The sequence below is a fragment of the Ctenopharyngodon idella genome, chromosome 17 (assembly GCF_019924925.1).
Source record: "Ctenopharyngodon idella isolate HZGC_01 chromosome 17, HZGC01, whole genome shotgun sequence".
Lineage (NCBI taxonomy): Eukaryota > Metazoa > Chordata > Actinopteri > Cypriniformes > Xenocyprididae > Ctenopharyngodon > Ctenopharyngodon idella.
In genome coordinates, this window is record NC_067236.1 from 32,991,323 (window position 1) to 33,012,378 (window position 21,056).

A 21,056-nucleotide genomic window follows, 5' to 3' on the forward strand; every position below is an offset into this window, starting at 1 on the left:
CAACGACATCAACAAGCAGAGGACGGAACAAAATGGATCAGAAATTAATATTGCTGGTCTCCGAACATACATACACTATATTGCCAAAAGTTTTGGGACGCCTGCCTTTACGTGCACATGAACTTTAATCACATCCTGTTCTTAATCCGTAGGGTTTAATATGGAGTTGGCCCACCCTTTGCAGCTATGAACAGCTTCAACTTTTCTGGGAAGGCTTTCCACAAGGTTTAGGAGTGTGTTTATGGGAATTTTTGAGCATTCTTTTAGAAGCGCATTTGTGAGGTTAGGCACTGATGTTGGTGAGAAGGCCTGGCTCACAGTCTCCGCTCTAATTCATCCCAAAGGTGTTCTGTCGGGTTGAGGTCAGGACTCTGTGCAGGACAGTCAAGTTCCTCCACACCAAACTCACTCATCCATGTCTTTATGGACCTTGCTTTGTGCACTGGTGCGCAGTCATGTTGGAGCAGGAAGGGGCCATCCCCAAACCATTCCCACAAAGTTGGGAGCATGAAATTGTCCAAAATGTCTTGGTATGCTGAAGCATTAAGAGTTCCTTTCACTGGAACTAAGGGGTCAAGCTGCCTTCTTCTGCGCACTGTGTGCCTCAGCATGCGCTGACCCCGCTCTGTGATTTTATGTGGCTCCTTCGTTTGATTTTAAACAACTGTGGCCATGGAAGTGATTGGAACACCTGAATTCAGTGATTTGGAGGGGTGTCCCAATACTTTTGGCAATATAGTGTAGCAAGACAGTGCTCTACATTGTGTCGACAGTTCAGAGGAAAGAAATTCATACAGGTTTGGAACAACTTGAGAGTGAGTAAATGATTTTCATTTTTGGGTGAACTATTCCGTTAATGAAATTTGTTGGTAACCTCACATTTATCAGTTAGTCACTGCAGCCCTACAAACAACAGCAATATGAAGCGCTGCATCGACATGAGAATCTCGAAGGATGGCTTCCTTTTGCATCGCATTCATCACAACCAGACGATTTGAACCGTTTCTGCCCTTGTGAAAAAGCAATCCATCTAAAATTTGTTATCAGTTAGTACAGCCAAAGAGTGTGATTCAGGCACCACAGAGGCTCTTGTTTTGTTTCAGATGACTGGGGTTCCCAAGAGCGCCCCCTTTTGGTTCTGTGTGTGCGCTACTGTCTGTATGTGTGTGCGTTACAATGTAGCAGGGCATTATTTTAGTATGATGATTAACTTACCTGTACAATAAACTGTTTAAAACGTGCATTCACCCGATCAATGTTGAGAATCCAGATGGTACAAACATTCATAACTCGTGGAGCGCTCTCAGACTCAGAGTATGCGTTTATTTGTCATTTGAACTGATGGAAATGAAGCGTAAAAAGTGGACTTCAAAGTCATCATAGCTTTAAAAATCTTGCCTGTTACAAATAGTCATGCTCAGCAGGTATATTTTAAGATATGTCAGTGCAAGCTTCTTTTAGTTAAAACAACTGACACAGTTAACATTTCATTTAACATAAAAAACAAACAAGGTTAACTAATTGCTACATAGTTTAACCGTGCATATTTTGGTCCAGTGTCCCGTCGTCGCCGGCAGTGAAGCATGTCAAAACCCAATAGAAAGTCATAAAACTTTAAAATGCACACACAAACTTCAGCTGTCAGCTGTCTGTCACACAGCCGCTAGCCATGTAACTTGGCTCGGCTCATTATTTCCACGTCTGGAATTGGGATACTTTTACACTTGTGCTGTGATTACACGACTTTTGGGATTGTTTTGTTGCTCAGACCTGGCAACCCTCCACTGCAAAGCCCCACCCCTTTCGTGCACTCCGAAGTGCGCAGCCCCTGAATTGGGACACAGCTAAAGAATCAGCGATCAGTGGAGAATGAAGAGAAACACTTTCAAGAAGGATTTTTGAGACATTTGTTTCTGAACAGACAGCAGATCGTTGTGATTAAAACCGTCGTTCAGAAAGTGAAAGTAAAGTTTATATTGCTGGAGCTCAAACAGTGAAAATGGCTTCACTAAATGTTTCTGCTGAAGATCTTTCTTGTCCCGTGTGCTGTGAAATCTTCCAGACTCCTGTTCTTTTATCATGTAGTCACAGTGTCTGTAAAGAGTGTCTTCAACAGTTCTGGAGAACCAAGAAAACTCAGGAGTGTCCTGTCTGCAGGAGAAGATCCTCAAGAGAACAACCTCCTCTTAATCTTGTGTTAAAAAACTTATGTGAGTTGGTCCTGACAGAGAGAATGTCTGAGGAGATCTGCAGTTTACACAGTGAGAAACTCAAACTCTTCTGTCTGGAGGACAAACAGCCTGTGTGTTTAGTGTGTATTAATTCACAAAAACACGTCAGTCACACATTCAGACACATCAGTGAAGTGGTTTCATCATATAAGGTAAGACAAATGACTCTTGTTTCACATGTAATTGAAAGTGACATGAGGGCCAAGTAGTGAGTAGGAGAGTAGTGAGTAGTGAACACACACACACTACAAACCGATTCACTGTGGCGCACGGGGAGTGATTGGGGGTTTGATGTCTTGCTCAAGGGGCCTCATTTATAAAGCGTGCGTATGCACAGATTTGATCTAGAATGTGCATACGCATAAATCCACGCCAACGCTCATATTTATAAATTCATCTTTGACGTGGAAAAGTGCTTAGCGCCACATCAGGGTCTGAACAGACGTACGCACTTTTCCTTGTCAGATTACTGCAGGTTTTTGGAAATCTAAGATATTTTTGCAGCTCGCCATTCTAAATTTAAGGATTTGGACGATGACTGGTGATTTTTTTTATTTTATTTTTTTTTTTAAATGTAAATGACATTAATTATCCGTCGTCTACAAGGCGGAGAACTGAAACCATTCAGCTGCACACAAGTTCAAGATCATTTGCGATTTATAGATTTCACATCTGAAAGAGAGGCGTACGCTCGTCTTCTGTGTGTACGTTTATTCTATGAATCACATGTACGCACATCTGAGAAATGATCGTAAGATCAAATGTAGGTCCGTTTTAATGCAACATTTTATAATTATATAAGACCCAAGGGCACCTCAATCATTTCCTGCCGGTATTGAGAATCGACCCCCCTTTAACTGCTGCTAATACATTTATACATTTTCACGCAGGTACAGATAATATTAGATAACCTTGTTTTGCTTTAATAAATAACATTGTCTTTTACAAACTGTACTTTGTGTTTTCTCAGGCTGCCTTTGTTTAATTTCTGAATCAATTTAGTATCAGATGTACATAAAAACAAGAAATCAGGATGAGGGCAAATACTTTTTCACAGCATTATATGATCATATCACTGTATTCTCTTCTTCTCTTCACTGTAATCTGGTGTTTTATGTGTTTTTGTTCAGTTCCAGGAGGAGCTCAATACAGCACTGAAGTCCTTACAGAAGAAACTTCAACACAATGAAAAAATGAAAAGAGAGTTTGAGAAAACAGTTCAACACATCAAGGCGAGGAAACAGAATCAGAGTCATTTTCATCACAGCTGTAGGATCACTATATACAGTTATGATCTGATATATTTAATATAATGGACTCCAGTTTATTATTTATGTAAATGACGAGCAGCGATCTGCTTCTGGATCTGTTATATGTCGGTAACCGAGTTTATCTCTGATATGAATGATGTGAAGTGTTGATGTGTGTCGATTGAGATGATTGAAGTGAATGTGATTTGATTTCAGTCTCAAGCTGAGCACACAGAGCGTCAGATTAAACAGCAGTTTGAGAAGCTTCATCAGTTTCTCAGAGATGAAGAAGAAGCTACAATCACTGCACTGAGGGAGGAAGAGGAGCAGAAGAAGCAGATGATGAAGGAGAAGCTGGAGGAGATGAACAGACACATCTCAGCTCTTTCACACACAATCAAAGACACGGAGAAGATGATGAAAGCCAATGACGTCTGCTTTCTGAAGGTCTGATTTCAGATCATTGGTTGATCATTGGTTCATTGATTGAGTTCTTGATGATAAATGGTGTGTTTGTTCTGCAGGAGTTTCCAGTCTCAAAGGAAAGGTGAGTGATCTACTCCTGTCTCTGGTCTCTCTGGTTCTGATCCAAAGCCACTGCAGTTCTGACTCCTGAATGTTCTTCCAGAGTCCAGAGCTCACAGCCGGATCCACAGATGGCTTCTGGAGCTTTGATTCATGTGCCGCGTTACTTGGGCAACCTGCCGTTCAGAGTCTGGAAGAAGATGCAGGACATCGTCCAAAACAGTGAGTCTGACTGCAGAAAGAAAGAAAGAAAGAAAGAAAGAAAGAAAGAAAAATGACAAGCTCTACTAATAATTTCTCAGTCCAACATAATTAGTTAGTGAAACACAACAGACAGAGAGAATAAACTGATTTAAATCAACACTGACTATAAGAGCCGATAAAATGAAGATGATCAGATGCTGCTGAAGATCAGACTCACACTTACAGTTTTTCATCTACAGCATAAATCTCAACAGATCTCATTGATTTATTGTTATTTTAATTGATGGACACAAATGTCTGAATCACACATTTAATGTTTGTAGTTGATGATAAAATGAGTGTGAAACTAATAACAGCACTGACAGTGATCAGAGGAACATGTCTGATGTGTTTGATCAACAGGACGAGTGTCATAATTCATAATAATCTGTGTTGGTTCACTCTTGATCATTATATGAACATCAGAATAAAAGCATCTGTTGATTGTGTCTCATCAGCTCCTGTGATTCTGGATCCAAACACTGTGAGTCCACGTCTCGTCCTGTCTGATGATCTGACCAGTGTGAGAGACAGCTGGAACAAACAACCTCTTCCTGATAATCCAGAGAGATTTGACTGGTATGAGTGTGTTCTGGGTTCAGAGGGGTTTAACTCAGGAACACACTGCTGGGATGTGGAGGTTAAAGAGAGTTCAGACTGGACTCTTGGAGTAACTACAGCATCAAACCAGAGGAAGGGAGGGGGTTTCTTCAACACTGATGTCTGGTGTGTGTCGAACGGATGTACTGCAGGTTCTAGTTTTCGTGTCAATCAGGATCTTGATCGTGTGAGAGTGAATCTGGACTATGACAGAGGAAGGGTGTCATTCTCTGATCCTGTAACTAACACACATCTACACACATTCACAACCACCTTCACTCACACACTCTTTCCATTCTTCTGGTGTCATGATGGATCTCTGAGGATCTTAGCGGTCAATAGTCAGTAATCGTTACTCCTGCAGGTCTGGATCTTCCTGCTTTCATCATGTTTCCAATATTTAATCCAGATCACATGAGTAAGAGTGCTGTTGATCTGAATATCAGTACGGTGGCTGTGATTGGCCCGTGATGGTCACATGACTGATATCAGCACTACAGCAACACTCACACTCTCATATTTCATATCAGCAGATCAATAAACAACAAGTTTATTTAATTAGAGTTTAGAAGAAGTTTAAAAAGCACTTTACACAATAAGAACAATTTTTTTAGATCATTGTAGGATAATGACCTGATTATTTTCAGTGAAGTTCGTCAATTTGCTAATTTTCACATAATTATATATATTTTTTCTAGAAACTGAACCTAATTCTACAGTTTCAGTGAATTTGTAAATGAATAATAGTTTATTTCAGTTTAAATGATCATGTGTTCACTAAAATACATGTAAATGATGAACTCTTAGAAACTCTTGATTAGCAGCATTTATGGATCTAATTTTAAAAAACAAAAAGTCAAAGTTTCTGTGATTCACTGACAAAGACTGAGTTTCAGAACAGAATTTGATGATCTCTAGTTTTAAAAGTTTTGATCTACAGCATCATTCAGACACACAGACATTGAGAATCTCAACAATGACGATCAAAAGCTTCATGCCGCAGTGCATGCTGGGAGTTTTGTATGCTGGCACCCAGCATGCATTGCAGCATTAAGTTTTTGATTGTCACCATTTCTGATGTGTGAATGATGCAGAACCTCTGAATGTGTTATGTGATGATGAATCATCGTGATCGTCTGATTGGCTGATCTCATTCTGTCTATAAATCACAGAGTCTTTCTTTGGTGTCAAATCGTTCCTATCAGATCACATCTAACAATCATTACAGGCAGTAAGTTAGTTTCACGTCATATACTTACTGCTTACAACATTGTGTGGAGCTGCTTGACATTCTTCTTTAGGCAGATGTTTATTAAGATTAAAAGTGGTTTATTTTGTTTAAAATCTTATGAATGTATGAGGTGGTGAGAGGGTCTTTTACCCCACAGACACTAAACCAGCATGAGGAAAAAGACACACAGTACTGATACAAACACTTTAGCTAAAATAATGTTTTTAATAATGTCTAATTTAATACTTGTTTAAAACAGTCACTTTAGCAAAGTTTGTACTATTTTCTGTGTTTATTTTGATAAATAAAATAATTCATTGTTGTTCAATAAATATACTGTTATAAAAATATGTTCATTTTAAAAATACAGAAACAAAATTATTTTAAAAACGTAAAGATTCTGAAAGCATTGAAGAAGATCACATAATAATTGAACCTCTGGTGCTCCTTATTTGTGAATCACACTCATTGTCCTCACGGTCAAAAGTGACCGGACACCTGTAACGTAACCTTATTTTTTCAGTAAAATCAGTCTAATTCATTTTTGTTTAATAATATTTTTTCTTTTTGCATTTTGAGAGGGTTTTGTGGTAATAATTAATATTTATGCAGTAATTAATATCCATTTTCCCCATAGAAAATGTATATATATTTTCCAATTTATGCAGTATTTCAGGTTAAAGGACTTTAACCAGTCTAGGCCTTTAAAATCAGGCAGATTAGCGCCATCTGTTGAGAGTGTAGAAAGAAAACATGTAATATCATGGTGTGACCACTAGTTGCCTGTATAGCTCTCTAAAGCAGCCTAGTTGTTTTTAGACATAATTACATATTTTTATTAAGTGGAAGATTTGAATATATATAAGTATACTTTTTGTCAAGTTTTAGATATTTTTTTTTGTTAGAAATAGTGATTTGAAGTGTTTGTTGATTAGTTGATTCCAGTCAAACCTGAACATTGTGTTAGAAAGAGAACATGAAGCATTTTGTTGCCATTTTTTTTTATTCAGAATTTAATAATAATAATAATAAAAATGCAATTCATTCAGTCATAACGCTTTATGTAAACATTTTTCAATGAACATGACTATTTTTTGTAAAATGTCAGTGAACAGTAACAAAGGGAAGGAACCGTAATCAAAAAGGAAACAGAAAAAAAGAATGTAAAGTCTCTTGCAAACTGGATTTTTTTTTTTTTTTTTTTACTACTTATGCTCGTCACAGAGCTCCTGCAGAAACAACAACAAAAATAATAAAATAGATAAATAAGAATGATTGGAACGGTGTGAAGAAACAAGCCTGAGCTTCCAAGTGCCCTGACAAACCCAAGCTTCTCATCGCTGTTCGTTGCAGATCCACGTTATTATACACGCTGCACAAATGAAGTAAAAGTTACTAAATACTTAACAAAAAACTATACTTCAGTGACAGTGACAGTGGCGTTTTTATTTTACAGTCTGATAACTGATTTCCACATACATGCTGTTTGCTTTTCTCACTACAGTAATTTACAGGTATATGTCGAACCCACCTCATTCGTTGTGTGTCCGTTAAATCTGAACCCGCGTCAAAGAGTATAGAACCCAAGAGGCGAAACTCTGATACTTTTTGTGTAACAGCCACTAGATGGCGCTCCGGTAGCGCGGCCGCCATTATGGGGTGAAAATACTAACTGGACCATAGAATCCTTCACATCTTACGCACCCAAAATCAGCGAATTTAACTGCCAAATTATATATTGTTATATATGTTTTATTTTACCAGTTGTGGAATCCAACCATTCAACCATCTGAGGTAACATAGTTAGCCTACTTTATTGAGTATTTCCATTTTATGCAACTTTACACATTTATTAATGGTAAATTAGCCTAATAATTAATACATTTAAGATCATCATGTTTGCAGCGAACAATATATTTCAGACCTAGTGGAGTAATAATAATAATAGTATCACTCCACTAGGTCTGAATTGAAATAGGCTACATTGTACGTTTTAATGGATCACGCTACAAACATAATGATCTTATAATACATGATGCATTGCTGTGTCCGTTATCCCATAATTCCCACATTTGGACACTTTTGCTTTAACGGACATTAGACAACACTGCAAAATCAAGCTGTTATATTCATATATTTATTGTCCAACATTCCCAATTTTTCTGATGCATGTCCTTAATTTAATTTCATATGTTGGTAATAATTCAGTGTTTATAAGCCTTTTAAAGAATTTTAACCCAAACTGACTGGGTTTCTAGAGAGCAAAGGTTTTGTGAAAAAAGTGGACTTAAACACAAAGTGTGTAAAATAAACTGTTAAAAGGATTTGATGATCAGTAGTGATAGTATTTTATTCTGTGTTGTCATCATTCAGGTTGGATTTCAGCTTTAATGTACGTTTTTTTTTTTTTTTTTAACAAAGCAGCTGATATTGCCATAGTGGACTGCTGACTCGCTTTCACCCCAAAATGGCGGAAACGCAGGGCCGCTGCTGGGCGCCGGTGTTTCAATGGAACGTTCTATTGAGTGTCGCTTCTTGTTAGTGTTTATTCTTTGCCCGCGTTCAAAAGCTCCTCTGCAAGGACCCTTGAATGACTGAGCCTGAGTCAGTGCCTGATTGGAAATCATACCATAAAAAATAGCTTGTGTAACATCAACCATATCATTTAATATATTTTACATTATGTATCACGTGATACAACCAAAGCATCAGGTGGATTTGCCTGTTTTGAACTAGATACCATGACTGGAATAGGAGATGTAGACAGTAGTGGGGAAAGCTTTCACATTTTTAAATTCCTTTTGTTTCATCACTGTCTCCAATTACGTAACCACTGCAAGATCTAAACATTTAATATTTGACAACTGTTTTACGAAAGAAATGTTAAGCAACCAACAGATGGATTTCCAGTGATGCAAACTACTCTTATCTTATAATTTTATCAAATCACCATTTTGAATTGAAATATTTATATGATTCATGTAATTCATAACTGAATGTTGCAAGACGAAACATTTTGCATGTTTGACATACAAATAAGAGTGAATGTGTGCATATTTTAAAATAAAATACATTTAATTTAAAAAAAATAAATAAATAAAAAGACATCAAGACATATTAATGGCCTTGCTTTACACGAACACACACAGGCCTACATACAGTCAACTGCAAAATTATTGGCATCATGAAAATGATCTTAAATGAACAGATTTCAAAAACAACAAATGCAATAAATGATATTTTGGGCTTAAATTAAAGGATACACTGTGTATCTTTATTTTTACACAGCTTTTTGGAACAAAATAATGTTTTCTGTGACACAATTAAAGACACTGGCAGCTCCATTATTGATATTTGGTAAATCCTCCTCTGACACGAATAGCAGCACTGAGATCATAACAATGTTGGAGAACAGCTGCTGAGGAATATTGGACCACACTTCCATCCAGAACACTTCCAGTTCCTTTACATTCTTGGGGCTTTGCTTGTCAACTGCCCTGTTTAATGCAAACCACAGGTTTTCAATAGGGTTCAGATCTTCAAAGCCATTGTAAAACTTTGATTTTGTCCTTTCTGTATGTATTTTGATGTGTGTTTGGGGTCGTTATCTTGCCGAAAGGTCCAAGTTTTATCCTTCTGGCAGAGGCAACCAGATTTTGGACTAAAATTTCCTGGTATTTGTTAGAGTTCAATATGCCGTCTATCTTCACTAGCAGCAAAACATCATGGACCACCACCATATTTCACAGTGGGAGCAGGTGCTTTTCTTTGTGCACTGCCTTTTTATCACCAAACAAATATGACGGATATGTGCATGACCAATAAGTTAAATTTGTATCTCATCTGAACATATCACATGATTAAGGTCAAAGTTACAATAAAGTTTTGCAAAGTTCAAGCATTGCATTTTGTGGCTTGCTTTTAGGAAGGACTTTTTAGTGGATTTTGAAATGTGAAAAGCCCAAAGTTCAACTAAATGATGCTTTCCCAAAACCGTGATCATTGCCTCTCTTACCATCCTCCTCACTGTATGTGGGAATACTATGTGCATCTGTGCAAATTTTCAACTGTCCCATACTTTTAAATGTTTAATAATCGCCCTAAAAGTGATAATTGCTCATTTCAATTGACTACTTTTTATAATCTGTGCAGCTCTCTGGCTTTACTAATGTTGATGGATGACAAAAAGGATTTAACAAAATGTGCAACCTCATATTTATACCCCTGGACAACAGGAAATGGTCACAAACAAAATGGTGGCAATAATTTTGGTCCATATGTTTTTTAAAAGAATACACTATTCTCAGAGGTGTAAAGTACTTGAGTAAATGTAATTAGTTACTGTACTTAAGTATCTTATTGGCTACTTTGTAGTTGTACTGAGTATCAAAGATATTGGCAACTTTTACTCTTTACTTGACTACATTTTTGAGCAAGTAAATGTACTTTTTACTCCACTACATTTGTGATGTGTCATGCAATTACACATTATATTTTTCATGGCAGCTAACTTTTTCTGCAGCAGTTTGTTTCTGATATAAGCGATATCGCCATCTAAGGGCACTGAAGGTACTATATCTTGTGCATTTTGCCTTTACTCACCCAAACTTGTCAACAAGGATGCTTTACGTGAATGTGAGTGCATTAGCAGGTAGTTGCTGATCGCTGGTGTTTGATTTATTAGATGAGGACATGACTGCAGCTGGTGATGAGGCTCAAACCAGCACATACAGTAGACTTTGACTATTTAATTTTACTTAACATTGTTTTATTGATCTGCTATATTGACATTAATATTGTTATTAATGATATTGATATTGTTAATCTTGAGTACCTATAGAGTAGTAGTGCATCCTTCATATCTCCAAAAAGTCTTTAGTCTTATCATATTTATAAAAGATACATACGCTGTACTGAGTATTTCCGAAAACAGCCGAGCGCCTGGAGGCGTGTCCTGTGAGCGGAGCTAAAGAGTGACGAGCACGCGCAGCTTTTGTGTAGAGATCGTCTGCAAGCTATCAATGGTCAGCTAAACAGATGTATTTACACACACAATACACCATCGCATTATGCCTGGATAACTTCTGAATCACTATAATGAATATAGCGTATAGTGAATGATGAATAACGAATTTATGAATTCACTACGTTCGTGTTGTTTACATTATATGCATTTAGGCGCCGACTGCCAACAAAACAGACATTTGAAGCAGTTTTACTCTCCACCTGCGGCTCCGACTCATGACCGGGATCATTATCGCTGTGACCGCTCCATCTTTCAGTTTCAAACGATCTGTAAATCCAGCGCCGAACTGGGCTTTGTTTATGAATCCATAAGCGCTGATCCTGATTCATTTTAACCAATAAAAAAGTGAATGCAACTATCAGTTTCTATGGTTATTTTAATAACAAATATCGAGAGCGCATCAATGTAATGTGTGAGCACAAAACTCTCAGCTCCACTGGGTTCTTTGGGAAGCAAGGTTATCTTTCCCTCACAACCAAAAACACACTTCTTTGGTGACATTGTTGATTTCGTGAAGTCCTGTGACCTGTGCAGTGCTGCCGACGACTTCCGTAAAACCGAACGCCGAACCGAACGTGCTCTTGCTCTCTCGCTCTGGTCGTCGTCGGGAGCACCCTTCCGGGAGAAGTGCCCGTACAAGGAATTCCGACCTTGTTGACATCACTCAGGCCCATACTCGAAAAAAAGATCCCGAATCCTGTGAGGATTTGGAAGAGAATTTTTGGCACAGAAATACTCCGTCATACGTCCAACTGAAACTTTGAAACTTTGGCCATGTTTAGCATGAGAATCCAACTCTTTAACAGTGTAAATAAGTCAGAACACATACAGAACACAGACCACCTGTTAATTTAGGGCCCCATTAAATCTATTTTATTTCCCCTGTGTTTTCTGATTTAATACAAATTTGCCATCAACAATAGTGTTTAATGAAATGAATTAATAAAACAGTTAATTTACAACAAAACATTGCTTTTTTTATTTTTTATCTAAGATGCTGCACGACAGATTCATATTAGAACATGGATGAAAAATATTTTGGTTGTATGATATTCCTTACAAACAATGGTAATATTATTATTACTTTGAGCCGTACATTTTACTATAGTAATATATTTCTGTTAAAATTTCTTCCAAGTAAAAGCAAACTTTTATTCTGGCGGTTTGCCATTAAGTTTTTTTCCAAATGAAACAGTGAAAATCTCTAAAGTGCCTCAGAGCAGTTCTGGAGATAAAGTTCATGTGTTCATGTCCTCATATATTGAGAAAACAGATGTTGAAAACACTGTAAGCGTCTCACGTATGTTTGAGTTTGTGTATTAGACGCTGTTCATTCACACAGACACGCAAAACATGCAGACTTATAAACGACGTGCTTTGACTGGCTGTTGTCGTGTCATTTCTGCTGTGTGAAGGCCTTGAAATCTCTGCTGCTGGTGAAACTCACGGAATAGTTTGTGGTGACATCAAACGTACCCCATAGAGACAGAGCAAATTTAGGCCACGCCCACACCGGGGGGGGGAAAACAACCGTCTCCATTGACTTTGTATAGACCTTATGTAGCTCCGCCCCTTTTCAGCGCTGCGCTCGTTGTCTTTTGACTTCCGGTTTGTATTTCCACAGCGATCTTACGTATTTATGAATGAACTGCTCATTTTAAAATCTTCCCGGTCTACAGACATTTGTTAAGACATCTGCTTTAAACATTACAATGCTCATGATAACTTTCATTAACTCTACAACAGGTAAATCCACTTCACCAGCTAATTATTCTTCAACAGCGATGCCATAGAAATATACAGAGCTACCGCGAAAACGGAAGTTCAAAGACAAGATTCTAAAGATGGCGGCGCGCTTGTTTCTCTGGTAAATAAGGTCTTATAGAGTACCTCAGGGATGACGTGTTTTTGTAGGCAAAACCCGGAAGCGATTTTTAGGACTTCCGGTTCCATCGCCCCGAAGTCAATGGGTTTTTTGAATGGGTTTTTGCTAAATCGCCTGAAATAAGGTCTGTGGTTAACAAAGCCTCTAAATATTTTCACGTTTTGATCTATGACATAAAACACACCAGTTATAACCCGCTTGAGATTTTTTAAACCTTTATTGTGTCTTAAAAACGGCGGTTGCTAACAAATTGCTAAAAGGGACTACTTCCTTTGGCGGGGACTTTAGACGTCATCGTGACAAACAGGACACTTGGACAGAATTTCTCATGAAAAAGTGGATAAGTATTCATACACAACGCAGATCATAACCAGCGATCATGTTTTTAAATAAAGTTGTTTTTTTAAATAAAGTTTGAGGAAGCTTGGTGGTGCTGACGTTGATCCGCGACCATGGTGTGCTGTAGTGCGTTTATAGCCTACTGTTAGCTTTTCATATCTGACCACTTTATTTAGGCTTCAAAACTTGTAAAGATTATCTTGATAGACAAAACGTGTAAGTGTCATAACCCTTTGTTAAACACAGAGCTTATTTTTAGCGATTTTCCAAAAGTCTGTGGGAAAAATGCATTGGCTTTAGATCGAGGGAACCCGTGCGCCGCTAACTTCCGGGTTGGCCTACAAAAACACGTCATCCCTGAGGTACTCTATTGCGTGAGGCTGCGTCCTTGTCATTTCTGACTTATAACAAAAAACAGAACAATGCCTTAAAGCTGCTGTGTGACAAGGTGTACAGAAAACAAGCTAAAAAAAACCCAGAACTACGTTTTTATAAGCTGCCGAACCGTAAAAGCCAGCCTTTAAGGAGACAAAAGTGACAGAATAACTCCTCATTCAATATAATGGATGGTCTTCTCTTCAAATAAAACTTTATATCAGAACAGGATTTGCTTTCTAGGATGTTATTTTCGTTGTGGATTTTTAGAGAGCAAAAGGTTATTTCGGCGAGTGCTGTTAATGGCATTGGTTTCAATTCTGTTCAAACATTGTCTTGTGGAAAACCTCCCATTGTTGTTTGCTGACATTGTTCGTCCAGGACACAAAAACTGGAGTTTTTTGTTGTTGTTGTTTTTAATAATAATGATAATAATAATGAACATTGTCTTTTTTGCCTTGTCTCACTCTGGGCATGACAGTTTATTTGAAGCACTTGATTGTTGACCACCACTAACTATTTAAGTACTTAAACACTCCACATATAAAGTACTGTAAAAACACAGCTCAACTGTAAAAACTGCAAATCAACAGCAGCTGTGAATTTACATGTGATGTTTTAGTCCAATGATGATGATGATGAATCCAAAATAACAAAAGGATTTATTAAACAAACAGAACTCAGATTAGTCTTTTTACTGAATACTTGAACAAATAAACTATGTACAAATAAAGAGCAATACATAAAATTGTATTTTTATTGTAAATATTTGCTTTCTTTCATTGTTCTTTAGTGTTTGATTCAAGGCTTATAGCATTATACTAAAGTTTTAATGCAGGTTTTGTTACTTAAAACTTTACCCTGAGGAAATCCTGATCTTGTTCTTTGAACCACACCTGATCATAAACTCCACCCTCTTCCAACACTTACCAGGAAGAGACTGATTTATTATTTCTCTTTTCTGTCATACTGACTCTCTTCTCTCTTGACAAAAGCAATAAAGAATCAGCGATCAGTGGAGAATGAAGAGAAACACTTTCAAGAAGGATTTTTGAGGCATTTGTTTCTGAACAGACAGCAGATCGTTGTGATTCTCAAGGTGATTCATTTTTAAAACCGTCGTTCAGAAAGTGAAAGTAAAGTTTATATTGCTGGAGCTCAAACAAAATGGCGTCACTAAATGTTTCTGCTGAAGATCTTTCTTGTCCCGTGTGCTGTGAAATCTTCAAGACTCCTGTTCTTTTATCATGTAGTCACAGTGTCTGTAAAGAGTGTCTTCAACAGTTCTGGAGAACCAAGAAAACTCAGGAGTGTCCTGTCTGCAGGAGAAGATCCTCAAAAGATCATCCTCCAGTTAATCTTGTGTTAAAAAACTTGTGTGAGTCGTTCCTGACGGAGAGAAATGAGACGAGTTCATCAGGATCTGAGGAGATCTGCAGTTTACACAGTGAGAAACTCAAACTCTTCTGTCTGGAGGACAAACAGCCTGTGTGTTTAGTGTGCAGAGATTCACAGAAACACATCAGTCACACATTCAGACCCATCAGTGAAGTTGTTTCATCATATAAGGTAAGAGAAATGACTCTTGTTTCACATGTAATTGAAAGTGACATGAGGGCCGAGTAGGGAGTAGGAGAGTAGTGAGTAGTGAACACACACACACACTACAAACCGATTCACTGTGGCGCACGGGGAGTGATTGGGGGTTTGATGTCTTGCTCAAGGGGCCTCATTTATAAAGCGTGCGTACGCACAGATTTGATCTAGAATGTGCATACGCATAAATCCACGCCAACGCTCATATTTATAAATTCATCTTTGATGTGGAAAAGTGCTTGAAAATGGCTTGAAATAGAAATGATCGTAAGATCAAATGTAGGTCCGTTTTAATGCAACATTTTATAATTATATAAGACCCAAGGGCACCTCAATCATTTCCTGCCGGTATTGAGAATCGACCCCCCTTTAACTGCTGCTAATACATTTATACATTTTCACGCAGGTACAGATAATATTAGATAACCTTGTTTTGCTTTAATAAATAACATTGTCTTTTACAAACTGTACTTTGTGTTTTCTCAGGCTGCCTTTGTTTTAATTTCTGAATCAATTTAGTATCAGATGTACATAAAAACAAGAAATCAGGATGAGGGCAAATACTTTTTCACAGCATTATATGATCATATCACTGTATTCTCTTCTTCTCTTCACTGTAATCTGGTGTTTTATGTGTTTTTGTTCAATTCCAGGAGGAGCTCAATACAGCACTGGAGTCCTTACAGAAGAAACTTCAACACAAAGAAGAAATGAAAGGAGAGTTTGAGAAAACAGTTCAACACATCGAGGTGAGGAAACAGAATCAGAGTCATTTTCATCACAGCTGTAGGATCACTATATACAGTTATGATCTGATATATTTAATATAATGGATTCCAGTTTATTATTTCTGTAAATGATGAGCAGCGATCTGCTTCTGGATCCGTTATATGTCGGTATCCGAGTTTATCTCTGATATGAATGATGTGAAGTGTTGATGTGTGTCGATTGAGATGAAGTGAATGTGATTTGATTTCAGTCTCAAGCTGAGCACACAGAGCGTCAGATTAAACAGCAGTTTGAGAAGCTTCATCAGTTTCTCAGAGATGAAGAAGAAGCTACAATCACTGCACTGAGGGAGGAAGAGGAGCAGAAGAAGCAGATGATGAAGGAGAAGCTGGAGGAGATGAACAGACACATCTCAGCTCTTTCACACACAATCAAAGACATGGAGGAGATGATGAAAGCCAATGACGTCTGCTTTCTGAAGGTCTGATTTCAGATCATTGGTTGATCATTGGTTCATTGATTGAGTTCTTGATGATAAATGGTGTGTTTGTTCTGCAGGAGTTTCCCGTCTCAAAGGAAAGGTGAGTGATCTGCTCCTGTCTCTGGTCTCTCTGGTTCTGATCCAAAGCCACTGCAGTTCTGACTCCTGAATGTTCTTCCAGAGTCCAGAGCTCACAGCCGGATCCACAGATGGCTTCTGGAGCTTTGATTCATGTGCCGCGTTACTTGGGCAACCTGCCGTTCAGAGTCTGGAAGAAGATGCAGGACATCGTCCAAAACAGTGAGTCTGACTGCAGAAAGAAAGAAAGAAAGAAAGAAAGAAAGAAAGAAAAATGACAAGCTCTACTAATAATTTCTCAGTCCAACATAATTAGTTAGTGAAACACAACAGACAGAGAGAATAAACTGATTTAAATCAACACTGACTATAAGAGCCGATAAAATGAAGATGATCAGATGCTGCTGAAGATCAGACTCACACTTACAGTTTTTCATCTACAGCATAAATCTCAACAGATCTCATCGATTTATTGTTATTTTAATTGATGGACACAAATGTCTGAATCACACATTTAATGTTTGTAGTTGATGATAAAATGAGTGTGAAACTAATAACAGCACTGACAGTGATCAGAGGAACATGTCTGATGTGTTTGATCAACAGGACGAGTGTCATAATTCATAATAATCTGTGTTGGTTCACTCTTGATCATTATATGAACATCAGAATAAAAGCATCTGTTGATTGTGTCTCATCAGCTCCTGTGATTCTGGATCCAAACACTGTGAGTCCACGTCTCGTCCTGTCTGATGATCTGACCAGTGTGAGATACAGCAGGATCATTCAACCTCTTCCTGATAATCCAGAGAGATTTGACTGGTATGAGTGTGTTCTGGGTTCAGAGGGGTTTAACTCAGGAACACACTGCTGGGATGTGGAGGTTAAAGAGAGTTCAGACTGGACTCTTGGAGTAACTACAGCATCAAACCAGAGGAAGGGAGGGGGTTTCTTCAACACTGATGTCTGGAGTGTGTCGAACGGATGTACTGCAGGTTCTAGTTTTCGTGTCAATCAGGATCTTGATCGTGTGAGAGTGAATCTGGACTATGACAGAGGAAGGGTGTCATTCTCTGATCCTGTAACTAACACACATCTACACACATTCACAACCACCTTCACTCACACACTCTTTCCATTCTTCTGGTGTCATGATGGATCTCTGAGGATCTTAGCGGTCAATAGTCAGTAATCGTTACTCCTGTAGGTCTGGATCTTCCTGCTTTCATCATGTTTCCAATATTTAATCCAGATCACATGAGTAAGAGTGCTGTTGATCTGAATATCAGTACGGTGGCTGTGATTGGGCCATGATGGTCACATGACTGATATCAGCACTACAGCAACACTCACACTCTCATATTTCATATCAGCAGATCAATAAACAACAAGTTTATTTAATTAGAGTTTAGAAGAAGTTTAAAAAGCACTTTACACAATAAGAACAATTTTTTTAGATCATTGTAGGATAATGACCTGATTATTTTCAGTGAAGTTCGTCAATTTGCTAATTTTCACATAATTATATATATTTTTTCTAGAAACTGAACCTAATTCTACAGTTTCAGTGAATTTGTAAATGAATAATAGTTTATTTCAGTTTAAATGATCATGTGTTCACTAAAATACATGTAAATGATCAACACAAAACTCTTGATTAGCAGCATTTATGGATCTAATTTTAAAAAACAAAAAGTCAAAGTTTCTGTGATTCACTGACAAAGACTGAGTTTCAGAACAGAATTTGATGATCTCTAGTTTTAAAAGTTTTGATCTACAGCATCATTCAGACACACAGACATTGAGAATCTCAACAATGACGATCAAAAGCTTCATGCCGCAGTGCATGCTGGGAGTTTTGTATGCTGGCACCCAGCATGCATTGCAGCATTAAGTTTTTGATTGTCACCATTTCTGATGTGTGAATGATGCAGAACCTCTGAATGTGTTATGTGATGATGAATCATCATGATCGTCTGATTGGCTGATCTCATTCTGTCTATAAATCACAGAGTCTTTCTTTGGTGTCAAATCGTTCCTATCAGATCACATCTAACAATCATTACAGGCAGTAAGTTAGTTTCACGTCATATACTTACTGCTTACAACATTGTGTGGAGCTGCTTGACATTCTTCTTTAGGCAGATGTTTATTAAGATTAAAAGTGGTTTATTTTGTTTAAAATCTTATGAATGTATGAGGTGGTGAGAGGGTCTTTTACCCCACAGACACTAAACCAGCATGAGGAAAAAGACACACAGTACTGATACAAACACTTTAGCTAAAATAATGTTTTTAATAATGTCTAATTTAATACTTGTTTAAAACAGTCACTTTAGCAAAGTTTGTACTATTTTCTGTGTTTATTTTGATAAATAAAAGAATTCATTGTTGTTCAATAAATATACTGTTATTAAAATATGTTCATTTTAAAAATACAGAAACAAAATTATTTAAAAACGTAAAGATTCTGAAAGCATTGAAGAAGATCACATAATAATTGAACCTCTGGTGCTCCTTATTTGTGAATCACACTCATTGTCCTCACGGTCAAAAGTGACCGGACACCTGTAACGTAACCTTATTTTTTCAGTAAAATCATTCTAATTCATTTTTGTTTAATAATATTTTTTCTTTTTGCATTTTGAGAGAGTTTTTTGGTAATATCCATTAATATCCATTTTCCCCATCGAAAATGTATATATATTTTCCAATTTATGCAGTATTTCAGGTTGAAGGACTTTAACCAGTCTAGGCCTTTAAAATCAGGCAGATTAGCGCCATCTGTTGAGAGTGTAGAAAGAAAACATGTAATATCATGGTGTGACCACTAGTTGCCTGTATAGCTCTCTGAAGCAGCCTAGTTGTTTTTAGACATAATTACATATTTTTATTAAGTGGAAGATTTGAATATTATAAGTATACTTTTTGTCAAGTTTTAGATATTTTTTTTGTTAGAAATAGTGATTTGAAGTGTTTGTTGATTAGTTGATTCCAGTCAAACCTGAACATTGTGTTAGAAAGAGAACATGAAGCATTTTGTTGCCATTTTTTTTTATTCAGAATTTAATAATAATAATAATAATAATAATGCAATTCATTCAGTCATAACGCTTTATGTAAACATTTTTCAATGAACATGACTATTTTTTGTAAAATGTCAGTGAACAGTAACAAAGGAAAGGAACCGTAATCAAAAAGGAAACAAAAAAAAAAGAATAAAGTCTCTTGCAAACTGGATTTTTCTTTTTTTTTTTTTTTTTTTGCTACTTATGCTCGTCGCAGAGCTCCTGCAGAAACAACAACAAAAATAATAAAATAGATAAATAAGAATGATTGGAACGGTGTGAAGAAACAAGCCTGAGCTTCCAAGTGCCCTGACAAACCCAAGCTTCTCATCGCTGTTCGTTGCAGATCCACGTTATTATACACGCTGCACAAATGAAGTAAAAGTTACTAAATACTTCTTAACAAAACACTATACTTCAGTGACAGTGACAGTGGCGTTTTTATTTTACAGTCTGGTAACTGATTTCCACATACATGCTGTTTGCTTTTCTCACTACAGTAATTTACAGGTAAATGTCGAACCCACCTCATTCGTTGTGTGTCCGTTAAATCCGAACCCGCGTCAAAGACTATAGAACCCAAGAGGCGACACTCTGATACTTTTTGGGTAACAGCCACTAGATGGCGCTCCGGTAGCGCGGCCGCCATTATGGGGTGAAAATACTAACTGGACCATAGAATCCTTCACATCTTACGCACCCAAAATCAGCGAATTTCACTGCCAAATTATATGTTGTTATATATGTTTTATTTTACCAGTTGTGGAATCCAACCATTCAACCATCTGAGGTAACGTAGTTAGCCTACTTTATTGAGTATTTCCATTTTATGCAACTTTACACATTTATTAATAGTAAATTAATAATTAATAAATGTAAGATCATCATGTTTGCAGCGAACAATATATTTCAGACCTAGTGGAGTAACAGTAATAGTATCTAGGTCTGAATTGAAATATATATTGTACGTTTTAATGGATCACGCTACAAACATAATGATCTTATAATACGTGATGCATTGCTGTGTCCGTTATCGCATAAACTCCCACATTTGGACACTTTTGCTTTAACGGACATTAGACAACACTGCAAAATCAAGCTGTTACATTTATTTATTGTCCAACATTCCCAATTTTTATGATGCATGTCCTTAATTTAATTTCATATGTTGGTATTAATTCGGTGTTTATAATGCTAATACTTGAACTTCAAAGAATTTTAACCCAAACTGACTGGGTTTCTAGAGAGCAAAGGTTTTGTGAAAAAAGTGGAAGACTTAAACACAAAGTGTGTAAAATAAACTGTTAAAAGGATTTGATGATCAGTAGTGATAGTATTTTATTCTGTGTTGTCATCATTCAGGTTGGATTTCAGCTTTAATTTACGTTTTTTTTTTTTT

General features: G+C 37.1%; 1 protein-coding gene across 6 annotated transcripts; it reads left to right on the plus strand.

The window, feature by feature from the left end:
- The first annotated feature begins 1,813 nt into the window (after positions 1–1,813).
- Positions 1,814–19,200, plus strand: LOC127498051 (nuclear factor 7, brain-like). Of its 6 annotated transcripts, none has more exons than XM_051866928.1 (6): positions 1,814–2,383; positions 3,362–3,463; positions 3,698–3,928; positions 4,006–4,028; positions 4,110–4,228; positions 17,291–19,200. In XM_051866928.1, exons 1-6 carry the CDS (start codon positions 2,000–2,002, stop codon positions 17,779–17,781), a joined length of 1,350 nt encoding a protein of 449 aa, XP_051722888.1. In that variant the 5' UTR covers positions 1,814–1,999; the 3' UTR covers positions 17,782–19,200. The 6 variants fall into 6 exon arrangements, with proteins under 6 accessions (XP_051722888.1, XP_051722890.1, XP_051722887.1 ...); XM_051866930.1 differs by lacking the exon at positions 17,291–19,200 and adding an exon at positions 4,708–8,480 and having other exon boundaries at positions 3,368–3,463; XM_051866927.1 differs by lacking the exon at positions 17,291–19,200 and adding an exon at positions 4,708–8,480 and having other exon boundaries at positions 1,817–2,383.
- Positions 19,201–21,056: the final 1,856 nt, after the last annotated feature.

Bases quoted from the DNA above. Each gene is read 5' to 3' on its own strand.
- LOC127498051 (XM_051866924.1), top strand. From the start codon at position 14,873: ATGGCGTCACTAAATGTTTCTGCTGAAGATCTTTCTTGTCCCGTGTGC. The intron at 15,275-15,948 runs GTAAGAGAAATG...GTTTTTGTTCAA, and splicing joins AAGTTGTTTCATCATATAAG to TTCCAGGAGGAGCTCAATAC. The intron at 16,612-16,692 runs GTGAGTGATCTG...ATGTTCTTCCAG, and splicing joins TTTCCCGTCTCAAAGGAAAG to AGTCCAGAGCTCACAGCCGG.